The sequence below is a fragment of the Carassius auratus genome, chromosome 31, assembly GCF_003368295.1.
Source record: "Carassius auratus strain Wakin chromosome 31, ASM336829v1, whole genome shotgun sequence".
Lineage (NCBI taxonomy): Eukaryota > Metazoa > Chordata > Actinopteri > Cypriniformes > Cyprinidae > Carassius > Carassius auratus.
In genome coordinates this window covers 23,470,146-23,493,663 of record NC_039273.1, presented here as the reverse complement: position 1 = coordinate 23,493,663, position 23,518 = coordinate 23,470,146, and the positions used below count along the sequence as shown (strand labels likewise).

At 35.5% G+C, this 23,518-nt stretch overlaps 1 protein-coding gene across 8 annotated transcripts; it reads left to right on the top strand.

The window, feature by feature from the left end:
- Positions 1-1,595: 1,595 nt before the first annotated feature.
- LOC113050919 (zinc finger protein Dzip1-like) lies at positions 1,596-23,518 on the top strand. 8 transcript variants are annotated; one of them, XM_026214378.1, is made up of 19 exons: positions 1,596-1,841; positions 2,728-2,876; positions 3,119-3,736; positions 6,115-6,199; positions 7,093-7,223; positions 7,308-7,466; positions 8,501-8,617; positions 8,711-8,773; positions 8,856-8,984; positions 9,269-9,317; positions 10,547-10,594; positions 11,581-11,640; positions 13,925-14,073; positions 14,842-15,025; positions 15,493-15,646; positions 20,808-21,118; positions 21,216-21,358; positions 22,683-22,872; positions 23,147-23,518. In XM_026214378.1, exons 1-19 carry the CDS (start codon positions 1,838-1,840, stop codon positions 23,227-23,229), a joined length of 2,826 nt encoding a protein of 941 aa, XP_026070163.1. In that variant the 5' UTR covers positions 1,596-1,837; the 3' UTR covers positions 23,230-23,518. The 8 variants fall into 8 exon arrangements, with proteins under 8 accessions (XP_026070163.1, XP_026070162.1, XP_026070165.1 ...); XM_026214377.1 differs by having other exon boundaries at positions 1,597-1,841; positions 20,793-21,118; XM_026214384.1 differs by having other exon boundaries at positions 1,599-1,795; positions 2,768-2,838; positions 20,793-21,118.

Here is a 23,518-nt window from a genome sequence, read left to right as displayed (position 1 = left end):
AAATAATGCATTTGTGGAAGATAGCAATCTTGTGAAATAGGAATCATGTGAATTGAATAAATAAATATTTTGCACATTACAAAAATATTGTCCTTTGAGGCTATATATATATTATTATTTACATTTGCATTTACTATTATTATCTAGTAACCAAAAATGAGGCAATCATTGGTTGATATTAGCTACAGTGAGCAACCTCAGGAGTGTGTGTGCATGTATGTGTGCATGCAGAGAGAGAGAGAGAGAGAGAGAGAGAGAGATGCTATAAAACATAATTACCAAATGCTATCTAAAAGAAACCTATTTGAAAATGCATTTACTTCCATGCACAATATGAAGAAAAAAGTCTCATTATGATTCAGGTCTATTAAGACTAAAATCTTATGGAACTATACTGAAAATGTTAATGTAGGGGAATAAGACCTTGCTTCTACTTCTTCATAATTTAATTAAAATTATTTTACATCACCCTACCTCTGCAAATATACAACTGTGGCGTGTGCCTTTATAATATGTAAGAAAGAATTACCTAAAATATTACAGATAGCAGCATGTTCAGTGTTATATTTGCACCCTGGTGTAAATTTTAATATTTCTGCATTCCACTTTTATTAGCCAGATTGTACAGGAACGTCGACGGAAGCTCAATCAAATGATAAATAACACAACTGAGGTGATTTGAGCACTTGGAAATGTTCTTCAAACATGCGCGAAAAGCACTAACTAATAAATACCACTGGATGGCGTCATTCACTAAGAAACGCTCAACTCATAACGGAGGAGATGTTTGATTTGGTAACGTTTAAGTATGGTCTCCTTTCATTGTGAGTATAGATTTAGTGTTAAACTGTTCTGAGCAGGTATACATTATCATACATTATAATATATATATATTAAAATATTTAATTTTAATTTTAATTTATATATATATATATATATATATATATATATATATATATATATATATATATATATATATATATATATATATATGTGTGTGTGTGTGTGTGTGTGTGTGTGTATGTATGTGTGTGTGTGTATATATATATATATATATATATATATATATATATATATATATATATATATATATATATATATATATATATATATATATGCTTTGTATTTTCAGATGTACACACACACATAAAATTTATAATCTTATGTATATTAATAATAATAATAAATTGTCTAAATATAATGGATGATGATGACATTGGTGACATTTTTTATTCTGCGATTTGATGTTGTTGCTTTTTCTCACTTTAAACATTCCGTTCTGTATGATAAAATATCTGTATAATATTATCAACGTTTCAAGTGCTTTTGAAAGGACATGAGTTTTATTATTTCTGTCCGGTTTGGAATCATATTTAGTTCCTTTTAGGCATCGTTTTAGTTGTCTTATTATTTTGGAAATAATCAGGTTTGAATAAAGTTTAATTGCACGAGAATATTTTTAATTATCTGGTAGTCAGTAAATGTCATGATTTAGGGCCGCCGCAGGTTTATCGTGGGGCCTGTGGATGTTCCTGTGGGACGCGCGCCCTTCCCCCTCCCCGGGCCCCAGAGATGAGATGAGGCTCGCGCCAGGAATGCGCTGTGACGTCACGGCGCTCTGGATCTCACACATTTGGGGGAATCATTTTGTTGGGCTCGAGTCTGCCTGTGTTAAAGATAACCGCAACCGTGTATCGTCAGTTTGATTCGCAGAGCAGGGGTAAAGCGGATTCTCGGATGGCCGGGTTTGACGTTCTTCTGCGTGGATTGTTTGCAAAAACTTCTTAACCGAGAGGTAAGAGCCATTGCATCTGTATTCCCCGTTACTCCGCGCTCGATGGGTGAGTCGCGAAAACTTTTTGGTTTGCTGTGAAAATGGCTGAAAACGACCTTCATGCTATATTTATCACTCTCTCCGTTTTATTTAATTGATATTGAGACTTTTCCTTCTGGTTTAACCAATCTTTCTGTCCCGTTCTCATGCACGAGTCCCCCTTTTGTTCGGGAACTGAGCTTGTCCCAACTTGAGATGTTTTGAAGGGCCAGTAATCTGAGAAGAAGACTGTTTGAAATGCTCGAGACGTTCAAGTTCAGTCTGTGTTAAAGAACATGGTCAAATCTCATGAAAATAAACCTTTCAGATCACATTTCACTGAAAAGGAAAAGTAAATAACCTTACCTTTTATATTTTCCATGAAGGCAATGAAACATTGAATATCATTAATATATAAATATTTACCTAAAATATATTTTAAAAAATTGTTGTGGCCTGCAAAATTAAACATACCAAATTTTAATCACCTTAAAATTTTAAAATTACAAATTATAAAAGTTAATTTATATAAATTAAAAATGGTCATGAAATTAGTTAACAGTGCAAAACTACGTTCCCTTTTTAAGTATTTATATTGCTGAATAAAAATGATTAATTAAAGCAAACATATATTCGCGTTCCAGTCGTTTTAAATAGTTTTCAAACGTAGTCATGAATAAGAAATATGCACCTTGTATGTGAAGAGAAGTGGATATTTTGGGATAATTAATTTTTAAAAGAAACTGTGTTCTGATGGTTATATCTTTTAGAAGAAGGACATTGTTCAAGATCAAATAAAGACAAGTCAATTTTATGAAATAACACCTTATAAACATGATCTGTTTTCTTGAGTGACATATAACAGGTCAAATACCTTTAACGTGCACGTGCTCTTCCTTTCTGTTCTCGTGCAGTGTGCTGTGTAAACTGGGACGCGCGCTCTTGTTTCCATAGAAACGCACAGGACGCCCTGACACTGCGAGCGCTCCGATCATTCATCAAGACTTCACAAACACCGCAAGATGGTAAGGAGACAAGCGACAGCAGGATTCAGCAGAATAAGGTGGAACTTATCATACATCGACGCTAAATTCGTTTTATTCTCGCATGTAAGCTGTTTAATGAACGCTCATATTCATGTGGACCCGTGTTGTTGCTGTTAGCTGGTACGTTAACGATTAGCTTGCAGCGGTGGAATCAATCAGGAATGTTTTTATGTGTGGCCTTTATTAATTAAATGTCACGTTGCTGGAATACACGTCTCTTTTTTGAAGAATTCACCTAGCTCTTTGTTTCCCCCTACAGCCATTTTATGACAACGTTTACTATCCATACCCGCCAGATCCCCGGGGAACCCATTCCTCAGCGGGAATCCCGTCTCTGTTGAGCTCTCCACAGAGTCAGCCCTCATCCGGCAGCCTGAGCAGACCAGCCGCATCCTCCATGTCCGGACCGCTTACGTCCTCCGGAGCCACCGGCATCCCTCCGCCCTTCAGGTTCAGAGCCCGGCGTGAGAATGTGGACTGGCGTCGGATCAGTGCCGTGGATGTGGACCGCGTGGCTTCCGAATTGGACTTCCACACCCTACAGGAGCACATCACAGAGGTGACGTTCTGCAGCGTGGAGGGCGAGCGCTGTCAACGCTGTCAGAGTCCCGTGGACTCGGCCCTGATTAAGCTCTTCCGGCTGGCCCAGCTGACCGTGGAGTACCTGCTGCACTCCCAGGACTGCCTCAGCATCAGCCTGCAGGCGGCCGAGGAGAGGCTTCAGACGCAGGCGCAAGAGAAGGAGCAGCTCTGCGTCCAGCTGCAGAAAAAAACCCACGATGCCAAGACATTAAAGGAGGAGCTGAAGCAGAGGAAGAAGATCATAGCCTCTCAGCAAGCCATGTTCAGCACGGGGATCGGTGCCAATTACCACAAGGTCTGTACAGCCCCGTGCTGGAGTGTGAATGTGTGTATTAGCATTTTCATTGTCGCTGTCACCTCCCCCTCAAGGCTAGACTCTATTCCTCTCCAGTCTCACACTTCAATGTGTATATAATGTGTGGTTTTCTCACATTTGATGGTGTGAAGGTGCAACATTAATGCTGAATCCCAATTTGCGTACTATCTTCCGATCAGTGTTTAGTTATTGTTAAAATCATTATTTATTGAAAATAATTTTCGTTCATTTAGATGAAGCTGAAAGAAAACATAAATTTTTCGTTAATTGAGATGAAGCTGAAAGAAAACATTAATATTAGATGGAAATTTGAAATGCCCTGGCATAAAATTATTTTAAGTTAAGTCATTTTAAGTACTGAAATTACAAAAAAAACGATTAAATCTAAAAATAAAAAAAAAAAATGATTAAAAACTATAAAAGCCCATAACAAAATTGCTAAAACTAAAATTCGAATAAAAATCTAAAATCTAAAAATATCTAATTCAAAATATAAGTAAATATAATACTAATATGTAAATAATACTAAAATAAGAATTTTTTTTTAATGTGTAATCTGTAAAAAAAAAAAAAAAAAAAAAAAAAAAAATATATATATATATATGTATACTGGCATCAGATAAGTGCCGTGGATGTGGACCAGGTGGCAAATTTAAAATCTAAAAATATCTCATTCAAAATATAAGTAAATATAATACTAATATGTAAATAATACTAAAATAAGAAAAAATGTTTTAATGTGTAATCTGTAAAAAACAAAACAAAACAAAAATATGTGTGTGTGTGTGTGCGTGCATTACCATCACTAGTGAAGGATGTGCTTTTCCTATCTTGCCAATGTATGTGATTTAGTATTCGTTCTAAATGAAGTGATGTCAACACTTTTAAGTCTATAATCAGGCCTGCAGGCCGGGACAGGATTAGCTAATCACCAGATGCTGTGTTTTTTGGACACGGCATTCAGGATTTGGTGAACGGAGCAGATGGTGTCAGCTGGTGACGATGACTTGTACTACACTTATAAAAGAAAGAAATCGAAGCACACCCCCCCCCCATCATCCCCTCCCTTCTCATCTCCTCAATGAAATTAAACAGCATGCTGCATTGCTTTTAGAAACATTTCGGTCTTTGTACCAAGGCTATATCAGCTGTTTGCTCATTTGCAATCATGGAACTGTCGCTCAAGGCAAGGCTATTTATTGTCGCCAAGGCAGCGCCTGGTGTTTCATGTGGTTGCTAGGAAAAGCACAGGCGCCTGACAGCAGAATCGAAATGAAAGTGCTGCTCATGGTTTACGGTTTAATTCAGGATCGAGCGTTTTTAACTCTGAGCAGTGAAGTGGTTACCTAAGTGTAGCTGGATCTGCCAAAGTTTCCCCTAAAATCAAAAAAAATGTTGCATTTTGCATAGAGACAATGAAGTCTAATTTAAGTACCAGTCAGATTGTTTTGCATTATGGTGTTAAAGTGACATTTCTTGTTTACTGATATATATTTTTTCTTTAAATGTGCATAAATAAAGGCAGTACAACAAATACTTCACAATGTGAAATTGGACCCATATATATATATATAATTTTTTTTTTTTTCAGTTTTCTAGAGTCTGCTCCGGTTCTGTATTACATTCTCTTGGTCTTTGTTCAACACCTGCTGAGGCTGCAGATTGACATCAGTGGATCCTAAACACATAATTAGATTTCACAGTTGATTTGGGAAGTTATGTTAATGCAGCAATGCGGTTATGTCACACAGAGGGTATCTTACAGAAACAGTCTTCCCTGTCTTGTTGCAGATAAAAAGACAAATGCAGAGCGTGTGTTTGTGATGGGTATCACTGGCAGTGTGGTTAAATTTGCATGAGAGTACCAGACGGGTGTTTTGGCTGCTAAATGCGGTGTATGATGTGCAGCGCTGTGGATTTTCTGCATATCAGTAAACTGGAGCGAGAGGTAGAGCGGGGAAAAGATGTAACATCAGCCCTGCACCAGCCGGTGTTTCCATGGCAACGTGCCCACACTGTCTCTTGGTATTATGGGTGAGTGGGGTGTGAGTGACAGATGTGTGGAGCTGTCACCTGAGCAGGGCTCGTGTTCACTCTGACCTTCAGCAACCATTCTCCCGGGCACATTCGTTTTTTCAACCCATTTGGTTTCATTACCATTAAAGAAAATAGTTCACCCCTGCCCACCCCCACCCCAAAAAAATAAAAAATCTTTCATCATGTACTTACCATCATATAATGACTTTCTTATTTCAGTGGAATAATAGAAAAGAAGCAAGGCACCTAAGAGTATTTATCTTCACAGATTTGATTTGTCACGGATATTAATAAAGCTCTTGATTTTGTTTGCTTTCCAGTGCCAACACTGTGAGAAAGCCTTCATGAATGCCTCTTTCCTGCAAAGTCACGTGCAGCGCAGACATCCAGCGGAGTTTGACATCAGTGAGTTCAAACTGTAGAATCAGTTCACGATGTGTGTCTGTCTGTTCTGCTTGCCCTTGTGGAGAAGTACACTCAGGCATACTTTTAACATGAAATTATGGAAAAAACATGCTCTAAAAGAATGCAAACTTAATGGAATGTTTCCAGACTCTTAACTGAATGTTAATTGTAATTAAATGAAAATGTATTCATTTTTTATAATACACAAATGTATTGAAATGTATAATTAATAAGTTAAATGAAATTGCATTGTTTTATCATTTATCGTTATCATTTATAATAAATAAGTTTATATTAAAAGCAATAAGCTGGACTTTAGAGTGTTTTTGACCTACTATATATACTATAGAAGTTAACTACTATATATATATATATATAAGTACATCTTTATCTGTAATTTTATAATTATTTCTACCTCTTTGAAATGTGGTTAAATTGTATAGCTAAATATAGTATTTATGGTAAACTAAAATATACTTTATTGTAATTTTTACTGCAACTTGTTATATTTAAATATATTTATAATTACAAGCTTTTAATGACAAAGTTATTTAGTATAATATAAAAATACATCAACTTTAACTTCAATTATATAACACTACAGTTTTTTTTATTGTGCTTTAGTATGTTAGTCCACACATCAAAATAAGTGTATTTCTATAAAGCATGATCAAACATTACAACATTCCATCGTTACAGAGTGCACTTCTTAAAAAAGAAACATAGTCTTGAAATTGTACTCTAAGTACGTTTAACAAGCATTTTATTTGATAAGGATTATATAATCTGCATGTGTGTATATATATATATATATATATATATGTATGTATACTCATTCAAAACAATTAGGCACACTTCTTCACAAGGATGATTCAAGCATCTCATTTTTTCAGGACTGATGACAGATAATCAGAAAAAAATCCAGACCATGAAGTTACAAGAGGAGATCAGCAAACTACAGGAGCAGCTGACCATGGTCACGTCCCAAATGGAGACACAGCAGAAAGACTACTCTGCTAAACAGGTTACAGGAGACAAAAGATACACCGTGTTTTTAATCAAATGATTTGTTATTTGAAACAGCTATTTCATATTTATTTTTCTCCAGGAGAAAGAGCTCATTGAAAGGCAGGAAGAGTTTAAGAGACAACTGGAAATATGGAAAGAAGAAGAGAAAATGCGAATGAACAGCAAAATAGATGAAGTCAAGCAAGCCTGTCTGCGGGACATGGATTCAATGCATCAAAAGAACAGAAACCTAGAAAATGTAGGTTTTTATTTCAGACAAAGCATGTTGGTCATCATTTAAATTAATAATAAATAAAAATCAAATAATTGTATTAAAATAATAACATTTATGCTATTATATACTATAATATTATGTAATATGCTGGATTGCCAAACTTTGCTGGATTTACAGATGTTTTTTTTTTTGTTTCTTTTACTTTTGGTACTATTTTCACAATTAAGGTGTACAGTATATTTTCAAACTGCTCACATCACAAAATTGATCTCATGCTTTCATTACAAGTATACATGTTTTCAGTCAACATAATCATTGTTTAAAAACATAAGATTATAGTAATATTTAGAGAACATTTGATTTAATCACCAAAACACAACATAGTGATCTTCTTTCGTTCAAGAGCAAACAATGCTAGATGCATGTTTCAAATCAGCTATGATGCTGAGATAATTACAGTAATAGAGGCAATACTTGTCACATTAGAAAATACACACACTAACTTGCTCACATAAAACTTGAATAAACATTTTGTCCCCATTTACAAACTTACAAAACATTGGTTATCATCTAAGATGAATCCATTTTAGTGTAAAAATAATTCATTACATTTGCTTATCCCTAAACTGCAAACAAGTTCTTTAGAAACTACATCTATTGAATCTATAGAAATCTATAGATGCACCAAATGATTCACTGATTAACCTTTCAGATGAATTAGATTAAATAACAGACTAATATATTAAATTACTGTCAATGAAACATTAGATGAAAAACTTATTTTGTGCAGTAAACAAGACGCTTTGTGATTGTGTGTATTGTACTAAGACAGCTGAAAATCTGCCAAAATGTTTGAAAAAGTACAGTTTTGACTATCTGATAGTTTTGAAAATGTACCAGTTGCTTGCGAAAATAGAACCAGAAAACCATAAATTAACATTTTAATTTAAGGATAAAATGCACTGATGAAAAAGGCAAACATTTATATTATGAAGTATTGATATTATGTGATGTGAACATACTGAAATTGCATTAAAATGGTAATTCTCTCCCTCTAGGAGCTGCTAAAATTACAGCAGGAAAATATGCAGCCGGTCCAGACACAGCCCAGTACATCAGCCAGCAATGAACACTGGCAGGAAGTTGTTAAACTTCAACAAAAACTCCACAAACAAGTAAGAGATTCATTCAACATTCACTCGATGTGGGACAGTCCAGTTTACCACACCTTAGAATGGAACTTAAAGCTGATGTTTTTCTTTACTTAGGAAGTGAAGTGGGCAGGGAAAATGCAAAAAATGAAGGAGGAACATGACGGTGAAAAAAGTCTGGTAGGTGTCACAGGCATCATGTAGCTGTTTGAATACAGGAATGGCTCATAGATCCACATACTGGTTTTATCTGGTCCGTCAGCTTCAGGAGGAGCTGTTCAAACTGCGCTCGGCCGTGTCAGAAGGACGGGAGGAATCACGACGACAGGTGCAGGAGCTGAGCCACAGGCTGCAGGAGCAGCAGCAGATTATTGCCTCTCAAAACAAGCAGGTCAGTACTGTACCCCAGCACAGGAAGAGGCTCGATTGTTCAGGATTTCCTGTATTAGTGCAGCGGCCTACAGCATGATCTTTAGGTTTGGACTGAAGGAGTGGTGGGAACATATCCGGACGCTTGTGTCATTATCATCACACTGATTATATGTTGTCAGCTCCTCATTATGCAAGTCGTCCTTTCAGTAAAACATTTACATTTGAAATGACGGCTCAGAAATAGTGTTACTGACTGAGTTTTATTGTTCTAAGAAATAACATGCAGTTTTGTTTAAATGACAGATGAAACAGATCTCATCAAAGCCACCAGCAATAACAGTACAGCATGAAGGTATGTAGACAAAAACGTTTTAATTCGCTTTGGTACTATTCTCACAAGCAACTGTTACATTTTGAAAACTCATCAAAATTGCACTTTTTTCAAACATTTTCGCATATTTTCATTTGTCCAGGCTTTTCATTTGATTTGTCTTCTCATTCAGTTTAATACATTAGTCTGTTATTTAATCTAACTCCTCTTAAAGGTTAATCAGTGAATCATTTGGTGCATCTTTAGATATCCATAGCTATAGTTTCTAAAGAACTTGTTTTTGGGCCCTATGGGGTAAATGAAAATAATTATCGTAAGGGAAGGTTTAGGAGTAGGTTTACAGTCTAGGGGGAGAGAATATACAGTTTGTACAATATAAAAACCAATATGCCTATGGAATGTCACCTATAATTATAGTAATACCTGTGTGTGTGTGTGTGTGAGTTTACCTACTTAGCCATATTTTGGAGACAAATTGGTACCCATAACTGTGCAAAACCTGACAAAATCACCCAAAACCTCTTTTGACGATGTCCTCATTTGTAAAACTGTGTGTTTTGTCATTTGTGAACACAGCAAGAGACAAATGAGAGGTACTTTTAGAGATTGATCAGAGATCTGTCAGAATAAGGGAGACTGATGGCATCAAATACAGCATGTTACATGACGTTATGCCATGAGATAGTAAAGACTGCACATTACTGTAACTCACCCTTCTTCTGAAGAGTTCAGATATAGTATAGATTCAGTCATATGGCAGAGGGAGGACATTTACTGCACTGACAGTAAACACAAAACCTTATGGCCACATCATACCGTCATCACATCTCTTGATTACACACTGGATAAAGACTGTTACAGACATGGATTTTATGGATGTCTTGCATTGTTTGCTCTTTAATGAACTGATTATTAAAAGTACTAAATTGAAAGAAGCTCATACTGTTGTGTTTCGGTGGTTAAATCAAATGTTCTCAGTATACAGTATATCACATTAAACTTGTTTTTTTAAACTTGTTGTTTTGAAACAGTGATTGCATGGATGAAAATATGTATAATCGTAATGATAGCATGAAATCAGTTTTTAGAAGAATGACTAGCGATCAGTTTGGATTTTTGTACTAAAAGTTTAGAAAATATACACTTTACTTGTGAATATAGTACCAAAGCAAATAATACCAGCTTTTTAATATATGAGAGATATTGTCTTTAGAATCCTAATCAATTTTTGTTTTATATTTTGGTTTCAGTGGTTGCTGCCCCGGCTCCAGAGACCAAAGCTAAAGTGGTGCTCAGTGGTAAGTCTCTGCATGATATGATGATTTAACACTTTTAGATAATGTCCAAATAATATTAATCCCTCACAGTCATTATTACCTTATTAGGCATGATGCTATAAATCGTCAAGAAATAAATCATTTTCGTAAATAATTGAAAGATTCATAACCAGCTGCAACGATCCAAGGTTTTGCATGTTGTAATGTCAGGCTTATGGAGCAGAGGATCTGCATGTTGCTTTATAACCAAAAAGCAAGATCAGAACAATGCCAAAATGGGCAAATTGTGTTTTTTTTTTTTTTTTTTTTTTTTTGTGAAGTGACATTAGTCCAAAATTATGCTGTATTTAAAACATTAAATATATTCTGATTTGCTGTGATTTTATTGCTTTGTTCAGCAATTCACTGTCAATAAGGACAGAAATATTACTTGAACTTAATGTGTAACAACTAGTTAGAACACGGTGTCAGACCTGATGCTAAACTACCAGTCAAAAGTTTGAGGTGGGCGAAGTTTTTAATGTGTAGTCTATGACAGAAGTCTCCTCACCTAGGCTTTCTTCCCCCCTTTTTTTTTTGAATACAGTAAAAACTGTTATACAAACTGTTTTGTTTTAGTATATTTTTAAACGTAATTTATTCCTGTGATATAAAGCTGACTTTCCAGCATCATTACTACAGAAATCATTCTTATATAATAATTTGGTGTTCAATAATCATTTCTTATTATTATCAATGTTGAAAACAGTTGTGCTTCTTCTTGTGGAAACCATTATACTTTTCAGGATTCTTTGATGAATAGAATGTTAAGGTTAACTGTGTATTTTTGTTGAACATTAGCATAATGATGGCTTTAAACGTGCATGCACTAACATAATTGTTTTGGGGTCTTTAAGCATATGAGTAATATCAGTGCAAATTGAGAGGTTTAGGCTAAGGGTTAGATTTGAATATGTCCATCCATAACCCCTGCCCTCTTCTCTGACCTCTTTGCACTGTTCTATTAGAGCAGTCCAGCTCAGTCCACAGACTGGATCCTATAGTGGAGCTGTCTGAGGAGGAGAAAGGTAAAGCAGTAGAGTGATTGAGTGTAGTCGTCTGTGGCATGCTTGCATCCCGTCTGCATGGATCTGTGGCTCAGGTCTGCGCATGTGCTAAAGTGAAGTGCTGAGCGCTATGGGCTATAGTCATGAGCTGGAAGATCTGTCTCCTCAGTAAACACAGATGTTACAGCATGCATGTAATTATTGGACAGCTCAGAGCAAGAGAAAGGGAATTTGATTGTAAAGATACAGTAAACAAGCATATATTTTAAGTGTTTGGCATTCTCTGTTTATGGGTTTTAAAAAATATAAAAGTCACTTTAAAAAAGTTATTTTTATATACTTTAATGTTGTTCATCATATTTATATTTTATATTATTTGCCATTTTTGCAAGGTCAAACTAAACCATTTTTTTAAGATATATATTTTTAATTATAGTTATATATAAAAAATAAAAACTTTCAAGCCTTGTTTACACCTGATATTAAAATCTGAAGTGGTCAAGTGACAATTGTTTATTATTTAAATAATTTAATTATACATTTATATACAGCGCCATATAAATGTTTGGGGTTAGAACGGGTTAGTTGTAGGGATGCAACGATACCACTTTTTTCAGTTCTCACCCAATATCGATACTTTTATTTTTGGTACTTGCCGATACCGATATTTTTATTGCATTTGTACGTTTTTTAAAATATTGGGTAGAGAAATAAAAAAAGAATATGTTAGTTGGTTAACTTCATTTATAAAGTAGATACAGTCAAACATGTGCGGTCAATCCACTCAGCGTGCTTTATCAGCTCGCAAACGTCAGCTATAAATGTGTTAATACTGAATGTTTAACATTATATTCATTGCAAAGATATCCTACAGACAACCTTAATCTCTAATAACTCCATTCTGCTGTCTTTTGTTCTGTTGTCTGTGTTTCTTTAACTGAATAAGGCACTTAACACTGTGCGTTATCGGCGTTTGGTATTGGGGGTTTTTAACGAGTACGAGTACAGGAGCTCAGTATTGGTGCATCCCTAGTTAATAGTAATTATTCAGCAAGGTCACATTAAATTTATCAATAGTGAAAGTAAAGACATTTATAAAGACTTCTAATATATGCGTTTCTTTTGACATTTTTGTTCAACAAAGAATCCTATGTATTACAGTTCCCACAAACATATTAAGCAGTGTTTTTAACATTAACATCAGAAATGTTTCTTGAGCACCAAATGAGCATTTTAGAATGGTGTGCGGTGATATTCTGAAATGAGCAGGCAAAGTCCTCAAAGGTTTTTTTTGTTTGTTTTTTTTTTATGTAAATTCATGTCCCAGTCCCATTTTCTTGGTTTAAAATTACAATAAAAACTTACACTATCAGAAAAAAGAAAAATTCTATTTTATATTTTAACATTAACAATGCAATCAGTATGTCTTTATTTAAACCAAGTATGAATCTCATCAGGTTTACATTTATTGCAAAATAATAAGTGAAGGCAATAACAATTAAACAATATATTTTATTTGTGAATTTATGTTCAGTGATTATCGGTCACAGACAGAGATTTACTTTACATTTTACCAATCTGATTACTCATTAAAAAATAATTGTCTTATTTTGACATAACAAAGTGATTATATTTAAATGTGTGAGTTGTTTACTTACTTTCTTAAATTAGTGTTCAGAACACAAGTCCAGGGGGCGTGGCTGGATGCAGATCCAACTCCTCCCACCTGACATATACCTAAACTTACCAGTCTCCACCTGTCTTCTCTCACGTGATTTTCCCCCATTCATTCTCAATTACCCACCAACAAACTCATCGCACGCTTTACAGGGGTCTGTTAAAACCGTAGAAAAACATGGTATGATATATTATGCCCATGATATATTAGGGGATGTGACAAGATCTCACGAGATCTGATGAATCTGAAAAATTAAAGAAAAAAATTGCATGTTTGACTTCATGAAGTACAAGTATATTTAAAAATGCAACTACTTCTTTGCATTTTATGTTTTTCAGTTGAAAATAAAATACTATTCTTCCCTATTTATTTAATCATTGAGGATTTCTAAAAAAAAAAAAGTATAAAAATCTCATCTCGTCTCTTCTTGTGGGATGAGTGTCTCATCACACCCCTAATATAAACATTCCTCTATGATTGTTTATGCTATTTCAAGTTAAAAAGGTTTGTTTTTGTTTGTTTGTTTTTAAATCAGTGGCAGTATCTGAATGACAGAAAAAAATTTCAGAGCATGTCACCTTGCTTGGCAATTGGGAGTTACCGTAGTCATTTTTCGGATATTTTCAGATTCCTCTAGCATCTCTGAAAGTCACACAGAGAGCCGGTCGTGGCAGCAGGAAGTGCAAGAGCTTTTGAAGAACCCAGGTTTGAGGCGAGACATGCGTCTTGCAGCTCAGCAGAACCTTGAAGATAGGCTACAGATCCTAGGCATCAAGGTAATGTGCATATATACATACACACACACACACACACACACACACACACACACACAGTACAGACCAAAAGTTTGGACACACCTTCTTATTCAAAGAGTTTTCTTTATTTTCATGACTATGAAAATTAAGGCGTCACACTGAAGGCATCATAAAGCTATGAATTAACACATGTGGAATTATATACATAGCAAAAAAGTGTGAAACAACTGAAAATATGTCATATTGTAGGTTCTTCAAAGTAGCCACCTTTTGCTTTGATTACTGCTTTGCACACTCTTGGCATTCTCTTGATGAGCTTCAAGAGGTAGTCACCTGAAATGGTCTTCCAACAGTCTTGAAGGAGTTCCCCGAGAGATGCTTAGCACTTGTTGGCCCTTTTACCTTCTGTCTGCGGTCCAGTTCACCCCTAAACCATCTCGATTGGGTTCAGGTCTGGTGACTGTGGAGTCCAGGTCATCTGGCGCAGCACCCCATCACTCTCCAAATAGCCCTCGATGCCTTCAGTGTGACTCTACAATTTTCATAGTCATGAAAATAAAGAAAACTCTTTGAATGAGAAGGTGTGTCCAAACTTTTGGTCTGTACTGTATATATATATATATATATATATATATAGAGAGAGAGAGAGAGAGAGATATTATTATTATATATATATATATATATATATATATATATATATATAGTTATAGTAGCATATATATTCTGCTGTTGGACTGCAGTTAAGAAGGCATGGCACTGTATAACCTCATTGACTGTCATGTTGTTCAGGGAGTCAGTGGTCTCTCTAAAGGAGTATATAAGAGCACTATGTCCCAGGTTATCACTGACCGTCAGAAGAGACAGGAAGAGGATCCAGTGTATCGGAGGATTCTGAAAGAGATCAACCATAAACTGGAGCAGAGAGTAAAGGAGAGGAACACGGAGCAGCCAGACAAACCCAAACATGAACAAGGTCAGGATTTGACTTCAGCGTTTCAAGAGTGAGAGCGAGACTTTAAATATATTTGTTACTTAAACAATTATTGAATAAACTAAATATTCTCTGAGAATTGTAACTGAATTTTAACTGAAATAAAAATGTATGAAAGCTATGTAGACATACAAAAAAATATATAAAAATGGCACAACAAAATGACAAAACTTTCATATTAAAATGAAAATATATAAGTAAAAACTAATTTAAAATATGAATAAAATCTATAATAATATATAAAGTATACCAAAATAAAACACATATTCCCAATGGAATGTGGCATACTGTTTAAAGCAAATATCTTGCGTTTATTATTTTAAAAATGCAATGTTTCACCCACTTTTTTGTAAGTGCTTTTTGTTTTTGTTTCTGAATTATGAATGAGTATCATTTGCTGCCTTAGGAGGCTCATGTAGACAGTAGAGCTCATTTTTGTCTTATTGCAGTAATTCAGTCCAGACCCAGATCCAGCAGTTTTCCATCTACAGTAACTCGAGTGGTGTCGGGCCCTGCTCCGAAACAGCTGCACACCCCACAAGCAGCTCCACGCAGCAGAACCAGCCCCCTGCCCAAGACCTCCACACCACTACAGCATCACAGGTACAGCAACATTTACTGTGGCCTTTAGGAAATCTTCAGATACATTACTAACAAATTTAAACAAAATTACAAAATAATTATATTTAAATAGACACTTTTATATTCGTATAATACATTATTTAAAACATATATTTTTATTATCTTTTAATTGTTTTTTGCTGACATAACCAAGGCTGGTATAGCAGGGTCTCCGCGGATACTTAAAAAGTATCAAAACGTCTTAAATAAAATATACGTTTTTTAAGGTCTTAAAATGTATTAAATTTCGCAAATTTTCGAAAAGTGGCATTAAATTTCATCTGGGCGGCATTAAATTTCATCTGGGCAGAATGAAAGAAAGATATCGGAAAAAACTATTTTCCATGCTAACGTAATTTCACCAGCGCACGTCCCTGTCTAAAGACAGCAAAAAGTAAGTAGCGTGTGCCTATAGCACAGGCATCATACTTAATTTAGGGGGCAGTGTTTTCCCCGTAGGCCTGTCATAGAAACAGACGAAGAAGTGTTTCAGCTTTGAGCGTGACAGACGCAAGCCAAGATGGGGAAGTGTAGGTTTAATGATAACTGGCTCGATGATGAGAAATATCGCGGCTGGTTACAAAAAATGTCGGAATACGAAGTGTGGTGCAGACTTTGCAAAAAGACGATACAATTGGGAACAATGGGCTGCAGAGCCCTTGATGCACATATGAAAGGGGAGAAGCACAAGCGCTATGCCGACAGTCAGGCAACAACTGTCCCCATTCAGTTGTTTGCAGCATCGGTATCTACTTCAAAGGCTAACGTTACACCCGCGTTGGTGTCTTTGGGTCCCGGTACAAGTAATGCCTTCGGTACATTCTCCCCAACCACTACACTGAAGGCCGAAATGCTGTGGGTTTTGCACACGATTAGCCGACATCACTCCTATATGTCCAATGAAGATGTGAGCACCGTCTTCAGCAATGTTCCCTGACTCGGAATGTGCAAAAACATTTAGTTGTGGCAAGGACAAATATGCACTGATTATTTGCACTGTTGCTCAAATACAAATGTGCTTTGTTAACCTGAACAGCTTTGTCGAGTGTCCTTTTATATATATATTTTTACCGTGGTAATGGTCTTAATTTTAATTCTTGAAGGTCTTAAAAAGGTCTTAAAAGTCATTAAATTTGTTGATCAAAAATGTGCAGATACCCTGTATAGGACCTGCATATATATATATATATATATATATATATATATATATATATATATATATATATATATATATATTAGGGGTGTAACGATACGCGTATTCGTATTGAACCGTTCGGTACGAGGCTTTCGGTTCGGTACGCGGTACGCATTATGTACCGAACGGTTCGTTGGACTAATTAATTAAATTTGGAAAATAAAAAAGGTGTGTGAAATATCATGTTATGCGTTCAACAAGGTAGCCCAATAACCCAAACGACGTAACAGGCAATGCCCCTGACACCCCCGAAGAAAAAAAAACACCAACTTATATGTTTATGTTAGGCTACTCAGTCAGGCGCTCGCTCACTCAGTACGCGCTGAAGGCTCGGTACGGAGCCCCGCACGTCACCTGTAGGAGAGAAAAAACATCAATCCGTGGCGACGGTTTTGCAATCCGTCCCCTCAGTTTATAAACCGTGCTCATGAATTAATAAACTGTTCACTCGGTTTAACAAATCGTACCCAGGATTAACAAACCGTGCCCACGAATTCCCAGTCCGTGCGTTTAGATTGTGTAAACCGTACCCTCGGTTTTTGAATCCGTACCCACGAATTCATAATCCGTGCGCACGCTTTCGCAATCCGTTCCCTCGGATTTGAAAACTGACACGCATTTTACACTTAACAGTGAAACATGCATCTAACTCCAGCAGGTGGGGTGAGGTGGGTGGAGCTTAGTATAATAAAATCACAAAAATAAGTCTTCATGTTAAGAAAGAATTGTACACAAGCATTTCCAAAACTGTCCAAAGGTTATTTAAAAATAAAGCAATTCACAAATTATTTTATGACAAATATTTTTACTGTCTTGTACTCATTTATTTAGCCTACAAATTAAAATTATAAAAAATAACTTTATTTTTATTTGTATCATTATTATATATTATTAAACAGGTTATGCATAAGAATCTTTTATCCAAAATAACTTACAAAAGAGGAAAAAATTACTCCAGAGTCAGTCACAATGCCAGGTTTATTGCACAATAATAATCAAGTGCTATTATAGATTATCAGCAATTGAACAAGATTTTAATGCGCATCTTTCTTATTAAATCTTTGTATTCCACCTCGTACTACACTTGATAGAGAATCACTTAAGACACTTTGCTGTAAACCTATTCCACATAATAATATTCAATAAAACTGTATGTTAACACGTAGGAGTTTGCTGCATGAATCCGTGAGTACGGTTTACAAATCCGAGGGAACGGATTGCGAAAGCGTGCGCACGGATTATGAATTCGTGGGTACGGATTCAAAAACCGAGGGTACGGTTTACAAAATCTAAGTGCACGGATTGGAAATTCGTGGGCACGGTTTGTTAATCCGTGGGCACGATTTGTTAAATCGAGTGAACAGTTTATGAATTCGTGAGTACGGTTTATAAACTGAGGGGACGGATTGCAAAACCGTCGCCACGGATTGATTTTTTTTCTCCTACAGGTGACGTCCCGGGCTCCGTATACGGACATCACCGCAGCGAATGGTGCATTTACGTTATAGCCGCGGATATGAGACCTTACTCTGTAGTGGAAAACGCAGGTTTTAAGAACATGCTTAATGTAATTGAGCCCCATTACAATATTCCTTCACGAGCCCATTTCAGACAGACCGTAATTCCTGCTTTGTTCCAAAAAACATAAGCCCAAATAGAGAACCAATTGAGTAAAAACACACTAAATATAAAGAGTTATAGAGTTCCATATAAAAAGAGTTACATCTTTGTATTTGTTCATAGCCACTACAACAATATTACATTTAATTTTTAAAAAAATTTTTTATAAGGAGCTATTTTTGTTTTATACAGTATGCTGCTAAGAAAACACCATAGAAGATGGGTAAAGAATAGCTCCATCATTGTTCAATGTAAAAAAAACACATACTTTGTTAGTTTTAATAAATAAAACATTTTTAAAAAAATCAAGGAAATTTATCTGCCAATTTTTTCTTTTTGCTGTATCTAAAACGTACCGAACCGTACCGAACCGAACCGTGACATCAGTGTATTGAACCGAACCGAACCGTGAATTTTGTGAACCGTTACACCCCTAATATATATATATATATTATTAATCCAATCATGTCCAATCAACAGTACTATTTTAGTTTCATTAATATACTTTTATACTATTTATAATATTTTAAATTTGATTTATCTTTAGATTTTGTGTTTTAATTTTGATTTAGTTACAATTTTAGCAATTGTTTTTTATTTTTTATTTGTAAGAGAAGTTAAAGTTTAAGAGTTAAGATAAGTTTTTGTTCTTATATTTAATAATTTAAGTTCCTCAATTTAAACTAAATGAAAATGATGCTTAATGTTAGAAACTTTGAAATGAAACATGGAAATTATTATTTTTTATTTTTGTAAATGTTTATTTTATTTTAAGCAACATAAAATCCTTATTTTTAATTTAAATTTTAATTTGAAAACATTGACAGTCAGGTTTTAAACAGAAACACGTCGCATTACAGAAGTGTGCTACGCAAATGCAGTTTCCAGTTAACTTTATTTTGTATGTTGTTTATCACTTTGCCTTAAGGGGTTAGTTCACCCAATAATCAAAATTATGTCATTAATAACTCACCCTCATGTCGTTCCAAACCCGTGAGACCTTCGTTCATCTTCAGAACACAGTTTAAGATATTTTAGATTTAGTCCCTCCATTGAAACTGTGTGTACGGTATACTGTCCATGTCCAGAAAGGGAAGAAAAACATCATCAAAGTAGTCCATGTGACATCAGAGGGTCCGTTAGAATTTGTTGAAGCATCGAAAATACATTTTGGTCCAAAAATAACAAAAACGACGACTTTATTCAGCATTGTCTTCTCTTCCGTGTATGTTGTGAGCGAGTTCACTGCAGTGTAGTGATATCCGGTTTGCGAACGAATCACTCTATGTAACCGGATCTTTTTGAACCATTTCACCAAATCGAACTGAATCGTTTTAAACGGTTCGCGTCTCCAATAAGCATTAATCCAGCGTGAAGCAGACCGACACACAGAGCATCTGAACCGAACTGATTCTTTTGGTGATTGATTCTGAACGGATTCTGTGCTAATGTTATGAGCGCGGGTAAACCGAAGGCTTGAATCATTACGTTAAACGCAAAAGAACCAGTGAACCGTTTTCTTCAACCGGTTTATTGAATCGAACTGTCCGATAGAACTACTGGTGTTCTTGACTCGTAAACGGGTCATTATCTGGCTCTGTTCGGTTTTCATCTTCAGTTTTCTCTTCACATCAGTTCAGTCAGTGTACTGTTTGAGTAAATGAATTACTCCGGGATATTGGTTTGTTTGAACTCAGAGGGAGTGTCAGCCACATTAAAAAAGTGAACAGCTTAAGTCATTTGTGGATTAATGCTTATTGGAGACACGAATGGTTTAAAACGATTCAGTTCGATTTGGTGAACTAGTTCAAGAAGATCCGGTTACATCGAGTGATTAATTCGGGAACGGGATATCACTACACTGCTGTGTTTTGAAATCTCACAACAGACCCGGAAGAGAAGACAATGCTGAATAAAGTCGTAGTTTTTGCTATTTTTGGACCAAAATTTATTTTCGATGCTTCAACAAATTCGAACTGACCCTCTGATGTCACATGGGACTACTTTGATGATGTTTTTCTTACCTTTCTGGACATGGACAGTATACCGTACACACAGCTTCAATGGAGGGACAGAAAGCTCTCGGACTAAATCTAAAATATCTTAAACTGTGTTCCCAAGATGAACGGAGGTCTTACGGGTTTGGAACGACATGAGGGTGAGTCATTAATTAAATAATTTTTATTATTGGGTGAACTAACCCTTTAAATGATAACTGATTTTAGCATGTTATCACTTAATCAGTTTTTGTTATTTGCTGCAGTGCCTTTTTCTGGGTTTTATGAACATGTGCATATTGCATCTCACCTGCAGAACTCCTCCTTTTAGCTCTGATGAAGAATCGTCTGAGGAAGAGGAATCGTCTGAAGAAGAAACCCCTCAAACACAGAAGAAATCTGCCCAGGTCGAGAGCAGCACAGTCAAAGCCCAGACTGCTAGAACCCAGCAGCGCTCGACCTCTCTCGCTCCTGCTCCTGCTCCTGCTGTGCGCTCCACTGCTCCCGTGATCAGCACAGACGTGACGGCTCTGAGCGAGAGCGACAGCGAGTGGACCGAGGGCAGCGAGATGGAGGAGCTCAACCTCTCACAGCTCCACAAACACACTGACCAGAATGGAAACGTGGCGAAGATTACTCACAGTAAGACTCGCTTCTAATGTCAGGGTGTGGAGCAGTTGTATTGCATTTGGAAATTCAAATTTTACACATTTTTGTTTGTGTGTGTGTGTTTCTGTAGGTAAAGTCAAAGCTCTTGGCAAAAGCCTCGAAAAACAGCTGGAAGCACGAGGCCCAAAGAAACCAGCAGGGGGCGTTAATACATTGCTTCAAAAGCCAACAGCTGTCAAAAATATAAAGCAAGATGTAAAGAAAGAGCTAAAGGTGAGACCTGCTCCTTTAAACAGATAAACAGTATACAAAGGTAAATAAATGTGACTTTTAATCTACCACAACAGAGAACGAGTGGAAAATGTCAACATTTATTTTGAAGTACATTTAATTAAAATCTTATTGAGAAGCTGCATGTTAAGGAGTGCTAGATAAATAATAACATTTATTATAAATAAAAAATACCATAAACACTTATTCACTAAGGTAATGTAGCTCATCAGCATAACTGTAATAAATATTGGAGATATACACTACTGCTCAAAAGTTTCGGGTTTGTAAAAAAATGTTAAGACATTTTTATTCAGCAAGGTCGCATTAAATTGATCATAAGTAACAGTAATATTATAAATGATTTTCTTACAGAAAAATCTAAAGTTTTCACATTTAATAATAAGAAATGTTTCTTGAGCAGCAGGTATACTAGGAAGATTTGTGAAGGATCATATGACACTGAAGACTGGAGTAATGCGGGGTTATTATGTAGTTATTTTAAAACTAAAAAACATAAAATAAAATAAAAAATAAAAACATTTTTTTACTTTAAGTAAAATAAATGTTAACTGAAACAAAATAAAATATAAAAACTTAAATATTTCAGTTTTCGTTCATTTCTGTTTAGTTTAACTTGATGTGCTTAAGAACTAAAGCTGAAATAAAATAAAATAAAAACTGTAGACAGAAAAAAAAATTTTGACAAAAAAAAAGAAAAAATGTAATCTACATTGAAAACAGAAAATTAAAAAATAAAAACGAATTCATTATCTTTATTCACTAACACTGATAAACACTATAATAGGATCTCAATGTTACTAGAATTACACTGTTATAAATCATTACCATTTCAGTAATGGTTACTGAAAATTAAGCTTTTCCATCACAGGGACAAATTATATTTTAAAATATGTTAAAATAGATTTTTTTTTTAATTGCAATAATATTTCACAATAATCCTGTTTTTGTTGCATTTTAATAATAATAAAAAATCAGCCTTGGTGAGCACATTAGTCCTATTTAAAATCATGTACTGACCCCAGACCTGTGAATGGTTGAATATAGTCTTGAGGTTAACTGGTTTGTGATCTCAGGTGTGCCTGTTCGTTTGTAGCTTTACATGTAGATCAGATTGTAGAGCAGGAACTAGCTGTTAATGAGTCATCTAATTCCTAGTACATGATCCTTTCCATAAAAACATACAGATTGGATGAGCAGACTATAATTCCATAAAGATTCTTATTTTTGCATATCTTCTGAAATCATTAGTTTTATTTCTATAGTAGATTTGTAATGGGTTGTTGTTCTGCCCTGTTGCTTTCAGTACACAGATGAAGATGATGAGGATGATGACTGGGATATCTCCTCTCTGGAGGATGTTCCCGCTGTAACCAAACCCAGCCAATGTCCTGCACCTGTCAAGAAGAGCTTGGACAAGAGCCTGGACACCAGCACGAGTGTGTGGGGCTCGTCCACGGGCAAAGGACAGAAGCCAGGTCCAGAGAAGTCATACAGTTAAATACAAATATTTTGCTAATGAGAAATCAGGACCATAAATGATTGACATTTTTGAAACTCAGATTGCTTTTTCATTAAATCTAAAAAGTACATATTGGCCAAACCATTGTCATAGTTTAGTTTAAATAATTTATGTAATACATTACTATTACTTTTTCTAAAAACAAACATTTGAGATAGTTGTGTGACCCCTTCACTTCTGAGCAGCAGGTCTTTAGCTGAACACCTGTTGATTTCTGTGATTCGGATCTCTCTCTTTGTGTTTTTCAGGCCTCACAGACGCAGGAACCGGCAGCACTCTCAAGAGCAGTTTAGTGAGCGTCAGCGACTGGGATGATTCAGATGAGATATAATAAAATGCAGCAGAGCAATACCAAAACATCCAGAAGCTAATATACCTTATAACTGTAATAGCCAGTATCTGTTGTAGCTCAGGCTTAGTGATTATTCAGGGACAGCCGTGCAAAAACTGTTTGATGTTAACAGTGTTAAAGGTACTTTCTATGAAATATAAAGGTACAAGAACACCTAATACTAAGGAACAGCCAAGGGATGTTGCACTTTAAAATGATTGCCTCATATTTTTTGATAGTTTATGTAATGTGTAAAATACTGTTTTATTAAATACCCTTTTTCAAACAC